The sequence below is a fragment of the Oryctolagus cuniculus genome, chromosome X, assembly GCF_051225735.1.
Source record: "Oryctolagus cuniculus isolate XC-2025 breed Fujian yellow rabbit chromosome X, ASM5122573v1, whole genome shotgun sequence".
NCBI classification, from domain to species: Eukaryota; Metazoa; Chordata; class Mammalia; order Lagomorpha; family Leporidae; genus Oryctolagus; species Oryctolagus cuniculus.
In genome coordinates, this window is record NC_142888.1 from 38624225 (window position 1) to 38639798 (window position 15574).

A 15574-nucleotide genomic window follows, 5' to 3' on the forward strand; every position below is an offset into this window, starting at 1 on the left:
AGAGATAGAGGGAAGAGGAAGAAGGACAGGGAGAGAGGTAGAAGGAGAGAGGAAGGGAGATATGGAGGGAGTGGGGAGGAGAGGGAGAGAGAGATGGAGAGAGGGAAAGAGAGGGAGTGAGAGAGGGAGGAAGAAGAGGGAAAGGGAGAGAGAAGTAGAGAAGGAAGAGGGAGGAGAGAGAGGGAGGGAGGTAGAGGGTGAGAGGGAGAGGAAGAGGGATAAATGGAGAGGGGGATGGAAAGAGGAAGAGGAGGATAGGAGAGAGGCAGATGGGAGGGGAGAGGAAGGCACAGGGGCAGAGGGAGAGATAGGGGAGAGGAAGGGGAAAGGGATTGATAGAGAAAGAAGGAGAGAGGGAGAGGTAGAGAGGGAGAAGGGGAAGAGAGGAGGAGGGGGAGAGGGAGAGGGAAAGGAATAAGATGAGAGCAGGAGGGGCAGAGACAGGGAGCATAAAGCAAGACAGGGAGAAAGAGGGGGATGGAGGGAGAGAGAGGGAGATTTAGGGAGGGGAGACGGAGAGAGGGAAAGGGAGAAAGGCAGAGGGAGAGGAAGAGGGAGTAAGGGAGAGGAGGAGTTAGAGAGGGAGAGGAAGAAGGGGAGAGGGAGAAGAGGGGGGAGAGGGAGGAGTGAGTGGGAGAGAGGGAGGCCAGAAAGAGGGGGAGGGAGAAAGAGGGAGTAGGGGGCAGGGAGAGGAAGAGAGGGAGGTGGAGATGTGTAGGGGAAGTGGAGATGAAGAAGGGGAGAGGGAGTTGTAGAGGGTGAAGGGAAGGGAGAGAAGGAGAGGGAGAAGGGAGAGAAGTAGAGGGAGAGAAGGAGAGCAAAGGGATCGAGGAGAAGAGGAGGGGGCGGATGGCAAGAGGGAGAGTGGAGAGGGAGAAGGAGAGCAGGAGAGAGAGGAAAAAAGGGAGGGAGAGGGTGGGGGGAGAGGAAGAAGGAGAAGGCGAAGGAGAGGGACAGGAGAAGGAGAGAGGGAGAGAGAGAGGAAGAGAGGAAGAAGGGGAGAGGAAGAGAGAGATGGAGGGATGGGGAGAGGGAGATAGGGAGGGAGGGTTAGAGAGAGGAATGGAGAGATGGAGGGAGAGAAGGAGAGGGGGAGAGGGACAAGGAGAGAGAGGGAGAGAAGAAGAAGAGAGGGAGAGAGAAGAAGAGAGGAAGAAGGGGAGAGGGGGAGAGAGGGAGATAGGGAGGGATGGGGAGAGAGAGGAAGGGAGAGGGAGAGAGAGAAGGAGAGGGGGAGAGAGGAAGAGAGAGAGTGAGAGGGGCAGAGAGGGAAAGAAGGAGAGGAATAGGGTGAGAGGGAGAGGGAGAGGGGGAGGGAGAGAGGGAGAGGAAGAGGCATAGAGGTAGAAGAGAGAGGGAGAGGTGAGAGGAAAAAGGAGAGAGGGAGAGTGGGAGGAAGGGAGAGGGAGAGAGAGAAGGAGAGTGGGAGAAGGAGAAAGGAAAAGAGAAAGGAAGAGGGAGAGAGAGAGGGAGAAGGAGAGAGGGAGACGGGTAGAGGGAGAGAGAGAGGGAGGGGGAGGGAGAGACAGGAAGAGGTAGTGGGGAGAGAGAGGCTGAGAAGAAGGGAGGGAGAAAGGGGGAAGGAGGGAAGTGGAGAGGGAGAAGGAGGGAGGGAGAGAGGGAGAGTGGCCGAGAGGGAAACCAGGAGAGGAAGAGTAAGAGACAGGGAGTGATAGAGGGAGAGGGAGAGGAGACTAGAGAGAGAGGGGAGGGAAAGTCAGAAGGGAGAGGGAGAGGAAGGGAGGGAGAAAGAGGGAGAAAGCGATGTGTAGAGAAAGAGGAAGAGGTGGAGAGAGGGAGAAGGAGAGAGGGAGGAAGCGAGGTGGAGAGAGAGAGGGAGAGGTAGAGGGGAAGAGAGAGAAGGATAGGAAGAGGACAGAGGAAGAGGGGCAGACAGGGAGAGGGAGAGGAGGTCGAAGTGTGGGTTAAATAGGGGAGGGGAAGGGGGAAAAAGAGAGAGAGGAAGAGGGAGAGAGTGAGGTACAGAATGAGAAGGGGAGAGAGAGGGAGTGAGAGAGGGAGAGGAAGATGGAGGGGGTAGGGGAAGAGGGAAAGGAAGATGGCAAGAGGGGGAGAGAGAGAGAGAGGGAGGGAGGTGGAAAGCAAGAGAGGGAGAAAGAGGGGAAGGGAGGGAGGGAGAGGTAGAGATGGAAGAGGGAGATTGAAAGGGAGAAAGGCAAAGAAGGAGAGGAAGAGAGAGAGGGAGAGAAGGCGAGAAAGAGGGATCGAGGGAGAGAGAGGAGAAGAGGGAGAAGAAAGGGAAGGGGAGGGAAGAGAGGGGGAGAGGAAGGAAGGGAGAAGGAGGGAGTGAAAGGCAGAGGTGGAGAGGGGGAAGGGAAAGGGGGAGGGAGAGGGGGAGGGTAGGTTTAGCAGGGGATGGGAAGAGGGAGAGAGGGAGAAGAGAGAGAGGGAGAGGGAGAGAGAAGGAGAGCAAGGGGGAGAGGGAGAGGAGGAGGTGGATAGAGGACAAGAAGGAGAGAGGCAGAGGGGAGGAGGCAGAAGGGCAGAGGAAGAAGGAGAGAGGAAGAGAGGGAGAAAGAGGGATGGAGAGAGAGGGAGAGGAAGGAGAGAGAGAAAGGGAGGGAGAGGGAGAGAGAGGGCAAAGTGTAGGGAGAGAGAGGGAGAGAAGGAAGAGGAGAGCAAGAGAAGGAGAGGGGGAGAGGGAGGGGGAGGGAGAGAGTGAGAGGAAGAGGGAGAGAGGGGAGGGAGTGGGGAGAGGAAGGGCGGGAGAAGGAGGGAGGAGGAGAGGGAGAGGAATAAAGGAAGAAGGAGAGAGGGTGAGAGGAGGTAGAGGAAGAGAGGACAAGAGAGAGGTAGGGAGAGGAAGAGGGGGAGAAAGAAAGGTAGAGAGAGTGGAGGAGAGACAGAGAGGGAGAGAAGGAGAAGGGGAGGGAGAGAGGAAGAGGTTGAGAGGAAGAGGGACAGATGGGAAGGGGGAGGGAAGGCATAGAGGAGGCGGGAGAGACAGGAGAGGGGGAGGGGAAAAGGGATTCAGTGAGAAAGAGAGAGGGAGAGGTAGGGAGGGAGAAGGGCAGAGGGGGAGAGGGAGAGGGCGAGGGAAAGAGGAAAAAGAGGGAGAGATAGAGGGAAAGAGAGGAGGGGAGAGGGAGAGGGAGAGAAGGAGTGGGGGGAGGGAGAGAGGGAAAGAAGGAGAGGATGAGGGAGAGAGGGAGAAGAAGGGAGGGAGAGGGAGAGGACAAGAGGGAGAGAGAGGGATGGAGAGGGGAGAAAGGGTGATAGAGAGGGAGATTGAAAGAGATGGTGGGAGATGGAAAGGGAGAGAGATATGGAGAGAGGGAGAGAGAGGAAGAAGGAGAGATGGAGAGTGGGATGGAGAGTTATTCAGGGCGAAAGGAAGCAGGAAGGGGAGGGAGAGGGGGATAGGGATGGGGAGAGAGGGAGAGGAAGAGGGAGAGGGGGAGAGACAGGAAGGCAGAAAGGGGGTGAAGGAGGGAGGTGGAGAGTGAGAGGAGGGAGGTGGAGAGTGGGAGGAGGGAGGGGAAGGGAGAGAGGAAAAGGACAAGAGGAAGAAGGGCAGATGGAGAGGGGGAGAGGAAGGCACACAGAGGGAGGGGGAGAGATGGGGGAGGAGGGGGAAAGGGATTGAGTGAGAAAGAGATAGAGAGGGAGAGGTAGAGAGGGAGAATGGGAGAGGGGGAGGGGGAGGGAATGGGCGAGAGGGTGAGGGGGAGAGAGAGAGGGAGGTATAAAGCAAGAGAGGGAGAAAGGGGGAGGGAAGGAGAGAGGGAGAGGTAGGTATGGAGAGGTAAAGAGGAGAAGGAAGAAAGGCTGAGAGGGAGAGGAAGAGGGGCAGAGGGAAAAGAGAGAGGGCAGGGGAGAAGAGTGGGGGAGGGAGGAGAGGGGAAGGAGAGGAAGGCAGAGAGAAAGAGGGAGAAGAAAAGTGGGAGAGGGGGAGGTGGAGAGGGGGAGGGGAAGGAGAGAGGGGGAGGGGAAGGGGGAGAAAAGGAGAAAGGGAGAAGGGAGAGAGGGAGTGAGAAGGAGAAAGAGAGCAAGGGGTAGGGGAGAGGAGGAGGGGAACAGAGGCAAAGAGGGAGAGAGGAAGAGGACAGAGGGAGAAGGGGAGTGGGAGAGAGAGAGGAAGGAGAGAGGGAGGGAGAGAAAGAGAGGAAGAAGGAGAGAGATGTTGGGAAATGGAGAGAGAGATGGAGCAAGGGATATAGGTAGAGGGGGAGAAGGAGAGGGAGAGAGGATGAGAGAGGGGAAGAGAGAGGAGGAGGAGAGGGGGAGAGGTAGAGAGGCTAAGTGAAAGAAGGAGAGGAAGAGGGAGAGAGGAAGAGGACAGAGGGAGAAGGGGAGAGGGAGAGAGAGGTTGGGAAATGGAGAGAGAGATGGAGAAAGGGAGAGAGGTAGAGGGGGAGAAGGAGAGCAAGAGAGGGAGGGTGAGGGAGAGGCAGAGAGAGAGAGGAAGACAGTGAAAAGGAGAGTGAGAGAGAGAGGGAGGACGAGAGCGAGAAGGAAAGGGAGAGAGGAGAAGAGAGGGAGAGGAAGAAAGGGAGGAGAGAGAGGGAGAAGGGAAGAAGGGGAGGGAGAGAGAGGGAGATGGGGAGAGGGGGAGAAGGAGAGAGGCAGAGAGGGAGAGGGGGAGAGGGAGATTGGGAGGAAGAGGGAGAGAGGGAGAATGGAAGAGGGAAGGGGGGAGAGGGAGAAGGAGGGAGCGGGGGAGGATGGAGGTGGAGAGGGAGAGAGTGGGAGATAGGGAGAAGGGAGAGAGGGTGAACTAGAGAGGAGGAGAGGTAGAGCAAGAAGGGGAGAGGGTGAGAGGGAGGCAGATAGAGAAAGGGCGAGAAGGGGAGGGAAAGGCATAGTGGGAAAGAGAGAGAAAGGGAGAGGGAGAAGGGAGGAGGGAGAGGGAGAGAGGAAGAATAAGACGGGGTGAAGGGGAGAGGGAGAGTAAAAGGGAGACAGGGTGGGGGGAGGGGTAGAGGGCAGAGGAGAGGGAGGAGTGGCAGAGAAAGGGAGAAAGAAAGAGGGACAGGGAGAGGGAGAGCAAGAGATGGAGGGGGGGAGGGAGAGAGAGAAAGGAGGAGGAATACAAGCAGGAAAGGGAGAAAGAGAGATAAAGCAAAAGGCTGGGGGAGAGAAGGGAGACTGAGGGGGAGAGAGAGACAGATCGTCCATCCACTGGTTCACTACCCAAGTGGCCACTGTTGCCCGGCAGGGCCAGGAGGAAGCTAGGAGCCTGGAACTCCATCTGGGTCTCCCATGTGGGTGGCAAGGGCCTGAGTACTTGGTCCATGTTCCATTGCTTTCCCGGGCACAGTAGCAGGGAGTTGGATCAGAAGTGGAGGAGCCAGGACTTGAACTGGTGTTCTTAGGGAAGCTGGCATCACAGGCGGCATTTACCTGCTGCGCTGCAATGCAAACACCCCTGGTTTTATTTTATTTCCAGACTTTATTTAAAATTATGAAGTTGAGTTTTGGTTATTAAACTTCAGCTTGACTTTAGAGTTCCGGTATTGTCTCTTTTCTCTCAGTACCTGGGGTCTTGTACTTTTGACTTTGAATCTGCTGGAGCAGCCATCAATGACTCATAAGGGAACACTTAAAAATGCTATGGAAAAAATAGAATCAAAAGATAAATTTATCTGGGTGTAAAACATTTTGAAATTCATGCATTTTCCAGAAAGTTTTTGAAATTCCCTCGTTTCTCCAGATAAGATGAAATGGCTTACAATTTAAGCACCCGGAAGATCAATTGATGAGCAATCTGTTTTCTTGCCTCTTTTCAATTTGTTTTCAGGAAAAAAAGAAGTGCCAATAAAGAGGATAACCAGCACTCTGCCCGTTGCAAAAGGGCTAAGAGAAACCCTGTCGCTCAGGAGTCTCAAGAGGCAGAGGTAGGAAGTAGGGTCGGATAGCCTCTATTTCACTCACTGCCTACCCTCAATTACCAAATTTGTGTTCTACAGTAAAAAGGAATTTAATTTTTAAATTTTCAAATAGTTTTCTTATTCTTAGGAAGAATAATAATTTATTATTGATGGGAAGAGAACAGGTTTCATGTATTTCATAGTACAATTCTAAGAAGATAACCGTACTTCCTCCCTCCCTCCCACCTCAATCCCCCCACCTTCCTTCCCTTCTTATGTTTTCCTTTACTTATTGCAACACCAATTTCAATTTGCTTTCTAATCACAGGCTTAATGTGCAACTAACCATAATGTTCAACAAGTTAAACGTAGAAAGACCAGTGTTCCACAGGAGAATAGAAAAGGAATAAAAACACTGAACAAGTCATAATATGTCAGTTTCAAGCTTATACATTTTTTGTACTCTATATTAAACTACCACATGTCAGGGAAAACATATGATTATCTGTCATTTTGGGGATGGCTTATTTCCTTAAGCATAATGATCCCTGGTTCCATCCATTTTGTCGCAAAAGACAAGATTTCATTCCTTGTTGTTGTTGTTGTTGTTTTGAGGCTGAGTAGTACTCCATAGTGTTTATCTACCACAATTTTTTATTCAGTTGTCAGTTGATGAACATCTGGGATGTTTCCATGTCTTAGCTCTTTTGAGTTGAGCTGTTATAAACATGGGGGTAGAGATAGCTCTTTCATATGCTGCTTTCATTTCCCTTGGGTAAATTCCCAAGAATGGAATGACTGGGTCGTACAGTAGATCTGTTTTCAGATTTCTGAAGGCTCTCCATATTATGTTCCATAATGACATTCAAGCCATCCTATGTCGAGGACTCTGTTTTCTTGATTGACGGAGATACTTCTGAGCAGCAGCCTGTGACTTTGAATCTTGGATCACACAGAAGATGCAAAGGAAGCACAGGATGATTTTGCTATCAGGAGGTTTGATCCTAGAGGTTACTCTGCTCATGAGAGAAGGAATAATATATTTCCAGATGCATGATAGTATGTTATTGGCTAGAAGTTGGTCATGGGTTTCTCACTGGGACAAGTGTAAATGAAATGGGTGGGGGGAGGCGGGATTGAAGGGAGGGTCCACTGATTTTGCAAAGCCTTAATGGTGATTGAGGACTATGAATTTGAACTTCGAGAGACTTAGTTTTCATGCCTGGTGCTAATTAGCATAGTGTTACTTTAATTGGGATGCAGTTCCCTAGGAGAGTATTAAGGAGCCTTTTAAAGGCTTTCTGGATGAACCCTATTAGTGGCTAGGTACTGCTCACTCAGTTTTATTGTTAGTGAGCAAGAGATGACAGGATTATCAATCGATGGTTTCCTCTTGGAGCCATACACGGATGATGACATTTCCAGAACCTGTGCAGCTGCTCGGATGGGTAGTGTGCAACCGGATATAAGCCATGTACTTCTGGCTGATGGCCTTCTCTGGTGAATATATTTGCATGGGTGTAATATTGTCCGTTATTTTAAATATTACCATCTTCATACTCCATGCCACCACTCCATATAAATCTGTTCTCTGGTACATATGTGTAAGACTTACAGGATGTAAAACACAAAGATCCAAAGGATTCCCTACAGGCCTCTTTGATACGCATTTTGTTGTTCAGATTACCAAGTCCTACAAGAGATCGGGGCTAAAAATTCAATTAGGTGTTAACCCAAGTGGCTTCCTGGAAGACATTGCTTCCTTTGTCTCTTTCCTACCAGAACAGAAAAATATTTCATATTCCAAATGTTCTGTGCCATTTGTTAAACATTATGCTGGGTGTTTGTGGGTGACCTTAGATAACTCTGCCACTCCCTCCAAGCTTCTGTTCTATCCCACCACAGCACGTCATACATTGTCTCCATCCAAACTCCAGCCTGCACAGTCTCTTGGTCTCTTGCTTGATATGTTGCAAAATTTCCAAGTTCGTTCTGGACTCTCATTCTGCCTCTGTCCCTTACTTCCCTTAGAATCGTATTTGTGAATATAGATCTCAGTAGGTCTCTTGTAGTCAAGTACTTGCTACTACAGACTTCATGATTTAAGGATTTATTTATTTGACAGGCCAAATGACAGGGAGGAGGTGATGGATATATATATATATATGTGTGTGTGTGTGTGTATATATATATATATATATATAGAGAGAGAGAGAGAGAGAGAGAGAGAGAAAGAGAGAGAGAGAGAGATTGATTCCATCTGCTGATTCACTCCTCACATGTCCTTAAAAGCCAGGGCTGGGCTAGGCTGAAGCCAAGGGACATGAACTGCATTTGGGACTCCCACGTGGGTAGCAGGGAAGCAAGCAGTTGGGCCGTCCTCTGCTGTTCTCCCAGACTGTATCAGGGAAATGAACCTGAAGCAGAGGAGCCTGGACTTGAAACAGCAGGACGCCGGCTTATGCAAGCAGTTTTAGGCTACAGACTTACTTAGCATGACATTCAAGTCCCTTGAGAACCTAGCCTTGTTTTCACTAGCATATTTTTGTCTCCTGTCACTGGCTTTGACTCCTCAGAAACACTTCTTCTCCCCATTTGTCCCACCCTTCCTATGGATTCCCCCAAGAGCTAGTTCAGATGCTTTTCACTTTAAGGAGCCTCCTCTGATTCCTCAGCCAGCATTCATTGCTAGGTCCCTGTCATCGCAGTAGCTTCATGGTGTCATTCTCCAAGGATTCTTCTTGACTAGGTGCAGGAACTACCTGGTGAATCCCTAAGTAGCCCTGGAAAATTGCCTCCTCATATGGAATGGAGAAGTCTTTGATTGGACAGTGGTGGACAGCAGAACTACCTGTGCTGCCTATTTGAGAGTCTGTCAGAGTTGGGGCCCAGCTTAGCCTGTGAGTCACCCTGACAAAGAGCCACCAGGTGGTTCTGATGCAAATCCCAAATAGAGCATATTAAGGCAACTCCCTGCTGGCCTCAAGCTCCTTCCTTAGGATTCAGGGTTAGCACGCAGATTTCATCATGGCCTAAACTAACCTGATCTCCTGCCTTTCACACAGTCCTGGACTCCAAGATTTTTGTGAAGTGTCTTTGTGAATTTGACTTGCTGAGCTCCCCCCGCCCCCCGCCCCGGGGTCTTCCCAAACTTTATCTCACAGGTGTCACTACTCAACCTTTACTGGCAATTCAGAGACAGAGGAATGAGCTTTGTTGTGGTGAAACTGGATGAGCATTCTGTTGAGAGCTGTCAGGAGAATGGCAAAAGGGGTTTGCATTTTATGAGTCTTTCTCAATCCTGAAGCATTCAAAATCTCATTTTTTTCCACGGCTACAGAACTGTGCTCTGTTCTAGAATCAAGTGCAGTAGGTAAATCTTTCTGTACCAAGAGAGCAGTTTCAAGTGCCAGAGCTATACACCATCAAGAAACAAAGCGTTCCTAACACTTCACCTGAGAATACACTGGTCCACAGAGCAGAATTACACTCACCAGGTTAAAGTGTGACTTAGCCCAGGTTGCATAACAGAGGCCTTGTCTATTAGAGCACCAGCTCTACTGGCCTAGAAATTGCTAGTGCATATGACTTTGGAGATGTTCTTCAGTGGTCTAAGGGAGACGAAACACTGAGCATAGTATCTTCTTTATGCAGTCACAATTTGTGTTAAGTAGTTGTTGGAAGCCGGAGGTAATTGCATCCAACAACAGATTTGCTTGGTCTTGAAGTAGCATTCTTTCGCTTACTTAGAAATACAATATTTGCTTCTCACAAAAGACATAGATTTGTGTAGATTGATTAGAAGGTGAAGATATCGAAAAAGTAAAAACAAATCATGATTTGAAGTCTCAGACTGTATCTATTTTTTCCAACCCAAGGTGGGCATTTGCATTTGTACATTAACCAAAAATGCTTTAAAAGCACTTGTAAATGGTACACACTTGTAAATGGTATACTTGTAACTTTTTCAAACGGCATAAGGGACATCTTTGTGTCTCTCAGTGTAAGTAATCATTTGTGTTTGGAGATGCATAGTGTCACTGCTTTGTGACAGTGGAGGAGCCAGTGTTTTAGAAAACTCTGGGCTAAGAAAATATTGGACTTTCATTATGATTTGGCCTTAACATTAAGTTCTTAAGTCATTTTGATCTTTGCTGTTGGGAACCTCACACCTAATTTAGTTGGACATTCCTGTCTCTTTCATGGGGAGTTGTTTTACTAAATTCAGATGTTTCTGATTGATAAAGAGGAACGTAGGTGGTCTTTTGATAATTGTGGGCAGTGCAATGTGTGACTGAAATTGAATCGTTCAAAATGATGTATGGACCATGATCACTCTCGGTTTAACTCTTGTTACGGTTAGCTCTGGAAAAGGTGGCCTTTGTTTATTCATTTACTTTTTATTTAAATTGTATTGAAGGTTATACAAGTTTCATAGTATACAGGTTCAGGAACAGAGTGATACTTTCCACCCTATCCTCCCTCCCACCCATGCTCCCACCCTGCTCCTCCTGCTCTCCTATTCCCATTCGTAGTTTTTATAAAGATCTATTTTCAGTTAACTTTATATGCATAAAATTATCCCTACACTAAGTAAAGAGTGCAAACAGTAGTATAGAGAGGGAAAATAAAACACTGCTCCTCAACAGTCAAGACAAAGGCTGTTAAGAACCATTATATCTCACAGTGCCAATTTCACTCCTGTAGATTACCTTTTCAGTCAGTCAACTGAAGACTAGATAAAAAATTATGGGATATTTATATACACTATGTAATGCCACAAAGAGATAAACAAAATTAAATCCTGTCATTTGCAACAAAATGCATGCAACTGGAAACCATTATACTTAGTGAAATAAGCCAGTCTCCAAAACACAGATACCATATGTTCTCCTGTGATCTGCGGCAACTAAAAGATTGCCTTTTAAGAAACGCAGAGACAACATTTTTAGATTCAGATAAGGGTCCTTGCTTTCAACTTCTCCTTTGAGAATACTAATTTGGGTTGCAGGAAGGTCTTGATAATGAACGTTTTCAGGGATGGCTCTAAATAGGCAAAGGCCGGGAATCATGTTAGGTAAATGGAAAAAAAAAAAACCACGAACACACACACTCTACCAGATTCATAATTATAGAGGAGCAGTGAATAACCTTCATCAAAAATGCCAACAGCTTACACTTCACATGCGACTCTCATAAAACCTATGTGAGATGCCTTTCAGGGTATGTGGGGAGTCTTTTTTTTTAAGATTTTATTTGTTTATGTGAAAGTCAGAGTGACACACAGAGAGAAGGAGAGACAGAGAGAGAGATAGAGAGATCTTCCATCCACTGGTTCACTCCCCAGTTGGTTGAAATGGCCGGAGCTGCACTGATCCAAATCCAGGAGCCAGGAGTCACGAGTTTCCTCCGGGTCTCCAATGCGGGTGCAGGGGCCATCCTCCACTGCTTTCCCAGGCCATAGCAGCGAGCTGGAACAAAAGTGCAGCAGCCGGATGTCAAACTGGCACCCTACAGGATGCTGGCAGTGCAGGCAGCGGCTCTACCCACTACGCCACAGCACCGGCCCCTGTGGGGAGTCTTGAATGAAGAAGGGAAGACCATATATGTCCGCCATCAAGATACATGTGCAGAATCATCATGTATTTGTACACACGTGTATATGCATGTCTGTTTATATCAAGGCGTGTACATAGCAATGCACTTACTTGTTTTAACTTGTCACCACAGCCCACCTCACTTTTGTGGACATTATTTATAGTATGTCTTGTAGTACCGTTTGACGCTGCCCATTGTGCTTTGTCTGTGTGGCAGGTTATTGTAAGAAACGGTGCACCTGGGACAGAAAATGTGTGAAGGGCATTGGAAATAGAATTCCTAAGTCTGACTCCTACTCTGCCACATCCTAGCCATGTGACTTTGGGCAAGTCAGGGATCTGTTTCCTCATTTGCAAGATGAGGGCTCTGAATCCCAACTTAATGTATACGGTTGTTGTGATGACACAATGAGCTGTGCTAAGTCGTTGTACTTGGTAAACCACGAAGCCCAGTCTAGAGTGTGATGTTGCTATTCTCCAAGACCATTAGGAAATACATTGTAGTAGTAGTGTCGTGATCTTCTTCTAGTTTTTCTCTTTGCAGCCCTCAGGCAGCAATAATGAACAGAATATCAACAATATTAATGTCCCAGAGACATCCAGTGGACCAGGAAGCAGCGCAAACTGGATCGTTGCTGATCCCAACCCGAGGATCCCTCAGTCGTTCAACGAAGAGTCTGTCATATCCCAAGGTCCTTACTTCTGCATCAACCAGGTCTTGAGGGAGGCTCACTTTAACAGCCTGCAGCAGCGAGGACGGTCTCCAACCTGATGAGACTGGGAGCTCCTTCTTACAACCTAAAATTGGCTTATAAAAGCAGTTGCATGCAAACAAAAAAAGTCTGTGGGCTTTCCTGTCTATCTGTTAAGTAGCGGGTTAATGGGTACTTGTTCATTAGGAATGTCACTATACTGCTGCAATTTGAAAAGAGGTTTGAAGAAATGTTTTAAACATTCTTTTCAAATAGGGGGTCATGTTTATTTTAAGATAGCAAAATGGCATGGCGGTGTTGTGAGACTACAGCTAAGCTGCCGCTAGCAAGGCTGGCATCCCCCCTCTCCCCTTCCCCTCCCCTTCTCCACCTCCCCCTCTCCCACCTTTCTTCTCCCTCTTTCTCTCTGCCTTCCTCTCCTTCCCCTCTCCTCCCTCCCCACTCTTCTCCCCGCCCTCTCTCTTTTCACTCTGCCCCTCTTCCTCTCCCTCTCTCCCTCTCTCCCTCTCTGCCTTTCTTCCTTCTCCTCTTTACCTCTCCATACTTACCTCTCCCTCTCTCCTTCCCTCCCCCTTTCTCCCTCTCTTGCTTTTTACCTCCTTCTCTCTCTCCCCCTCATCCTCTCGCCCTCCTCCCCTCCCTCTCCCACTTCCCCTCTCCTTCCTCTTCTTCTACTCCTCTCGCCCATTCCCTCCCCCTCCCCCTCTCCCATTCTCCCTCTCTACCTCTCCCTCTCTATCTCTTTCTCACTCAATCCCTTTCCCCCTCCTCCCCCATCTCTCCCCCTCCCTCTGTGTGCCTTCCTCTCCCCCTCTCCATCTGCCCTTCTTCCTCTTGTTTCTAGTGCTCAACGTTTCAAATAAATAAATAATCTTTCTCTAATTAGTCGTCCAAATGAGAAGCTCCTCACCTCTGAAATGAATCCATAGTATACCCAATTCAGATTCCAAATCTGTCAAGTGGAAACTCATGGAAAAGAATGTGATTTTAAAGATTTATTTATCTATTTGAACATCAGAAATACATAGAAACAAGAGGAGACAGAGATACACACAACAACAGAGTGAGAGTGGGAGCGGAGGCGGGGGTGAGGGTGAGGGTGAGGGTGAGGGTGAGGGTGAGGGTGAGGGCGAGGGTGAGGGCAATGGCGATGGCGAGTCCTCAAATTCTCTGGTTCACTCCCAAGATGGCCCCACTGGCCATTGCCTAGTCAGGCCTAAACCAGCATGAAGAAGCCTCACTCAGGTCTTCTACATGGAAGATAAGGGCCCAAGCACTTGGGCCATCCTCCGTTGCTTTTTCCCAGGCCACCAGCAGGGAGCTGGATTAGAAGTGGAGCAGCCAGGTCACAAACTTGCTCCATTTGTGGGATGCCTGCATCTCCCATGGTGGTTTACCTGTTGTGCCACAACGCTGTCCCAGGGAAATAACATTTAAAGTTCCAAGCCTTCATTTTTAAAGTTTCAGTTATCCTGTATGGAGTCTGTAGTTTCCATTTCAGATAACGACAAACACAACCAGACAACAATGTTAGTATTCCAAAGTCTGGAATGCTTGGCGCCCTACTGTGCTGAAATGAACTGCCATGCTGCCCCTCAGAGGGAGGAGGGCCTATTAGCAGAACTCTGTTCTTGGAACAGCTAACGCTGCTAGACTCTGTTTGGACTGTGAAAATGGGAACCACTCTCTACTGCCTATCTCCACTGTTGATATTTGCAGGAAGCATGTTTCTTTTCTAAAAATATTTTATTTACTATTTTGGGGATAACATTTCAATTTTCACTATAGCCAAAGTCTTATAAGCTCCACTAAATAAAGAGTTCAAGAATTAAAACGTAAAACCACCATAAAACCAGCAGGAAATTGGTCTATGTCTGTATACACAATGAAACAGGGGAAAGACATTCACATTCACTCGTACACAGTTCATTTTAAAATGGCCACCAAATCATTAAAACTTAACTAGTATAAAATTTGTTTGGCAAATTAAACAAATGTCTGACACATCAATTTGTTTAACAAATCTGTTTTTAAAATGTGGAGATTTCTTGAAAAGCTAGAAAGAGACTTGCCATAATTTCCAGCAATCCCAGGACTGGGTGTGTAGCCAAAGGACAGGAACTCATTGCAGGAAGGACACTCCTAAGGCTCTGGTATGCTGAGACACATTCTTTTTGAGAATTTAAAGCAAGATTTGAGAATTTAAAGACTCAAAGACATCCATCCACAGTGAGCTGGAGGGGGACTCCAAGAGAGGCAGGTGATTCTGGGGTGTTTAACCACAACTTAGGGGAGAAAAAGCGTGACATTAAGCTACAAGGCTGGGAAAAAACTCATCCAAACGCCTGATTTTCAATCTTTTATCCTGTCTGGCTTGCTCATGATAAAACAAAAAGCCACCAGAAGGGTAGGATAACCTAATTTGCTTTACAGTAAACTGGCCTCTCAGACGGAATTTCCATTCCCTTGCTCTTCTCATGATAAGATTGGAAGCTTCCAAGGAATGGGCAGGCAGTCACCTTTGACCTTGCTAAACACAACCTCCAGGGAAAACAATCATTTTGCTCCTTAAACCTCCATGGGGCCCTCCAATGGACATGAGTGTACAGAAAGTGGAAACAAGTGGAGCTGAGGATGAGGATGGTTTTAGAATGGAGTCTTTGATTTTGGCCAAATTGTGCAAAAGGACATAGGTTGCAGGTTGACAGAAATAAGAGATTTTATTAACTGGTAGAAGTAACTGAAAATGAAAGCTGTCTTATGAAAGGAGAACACACACATGCATTCACACGTGCATAAAGGTGTTTGTGCACAGTCCCCTCACTTCCACGGTTGCCCTTGTACTGGAATTTGAGTGTGATGGTAGGGGGTTACAACTTCCCTGGCCCCATCATGGCAGGAAATAGAGAAAGGCCCCCTGCCTACCATTCCTCTCTAACAACACAGGGAACAAGCAAGTACTAAAGACAACAAGGTGTTTGAACTTTCCACCACATGCTCACAGCAGGACCAGAACATCCAGAACCCGGCAGGCTTCAACACACAGCCCCTCCTCAAACAATGGGTGTCTGATAAAACAGTGTTCCTGCAATCCCTAGAGAGCACATTTCCTTTCTGACCTGCCTACTTAGGGACCTGGAAGATGATACCACCACCATGACAAAACGTAATTTTTTCAAAGTAAAAAATAATGTAAATCCCTCGTGCTTCTTCGTAGTAAATTCAAGATGTGATCTCCATCCTATTTGGAAGACTTTCTAAGTCTGTCTACCAGGGGGCTTCCAAACGTGGTAGAAGTTGAAATTAAAAGATGCTCATGTTTTCCATGAACTCTTTCTGTAATATCTATAAATTAAATATATATATTAAATAAATAAATATATATACATAACGGTGCATGTCCTTTGAACATTAAATAAAACAATCCTTTTAA

At 47.6% G+C, this 15574-nt stretch overlaps 1 protein-coding gene across 1 annotated transcript; it reads left to right on the top strand.

Annotated features, from left to right (window-relative positions):
• Positions 1-2781: 2781 nt before the first annotated feature.
• VCF2 (VCP nuclear cofactor family member 2) lies at positions 2782-12393 on the top strand (the record flags this gene model as incomplete). Its single annotated transcript, XM_089323936.1, has 3 exons — positions 2782-2813; positions 5762-5858; positions 11973-12393. Coding segments are annotated over 3 exons (357 nt in total), but the record flags the coding sequence as incomplete, so codon positions are not given.
• Between the last annotated feature and the right edge of the window lie 3181 nt (positions 12394-15574).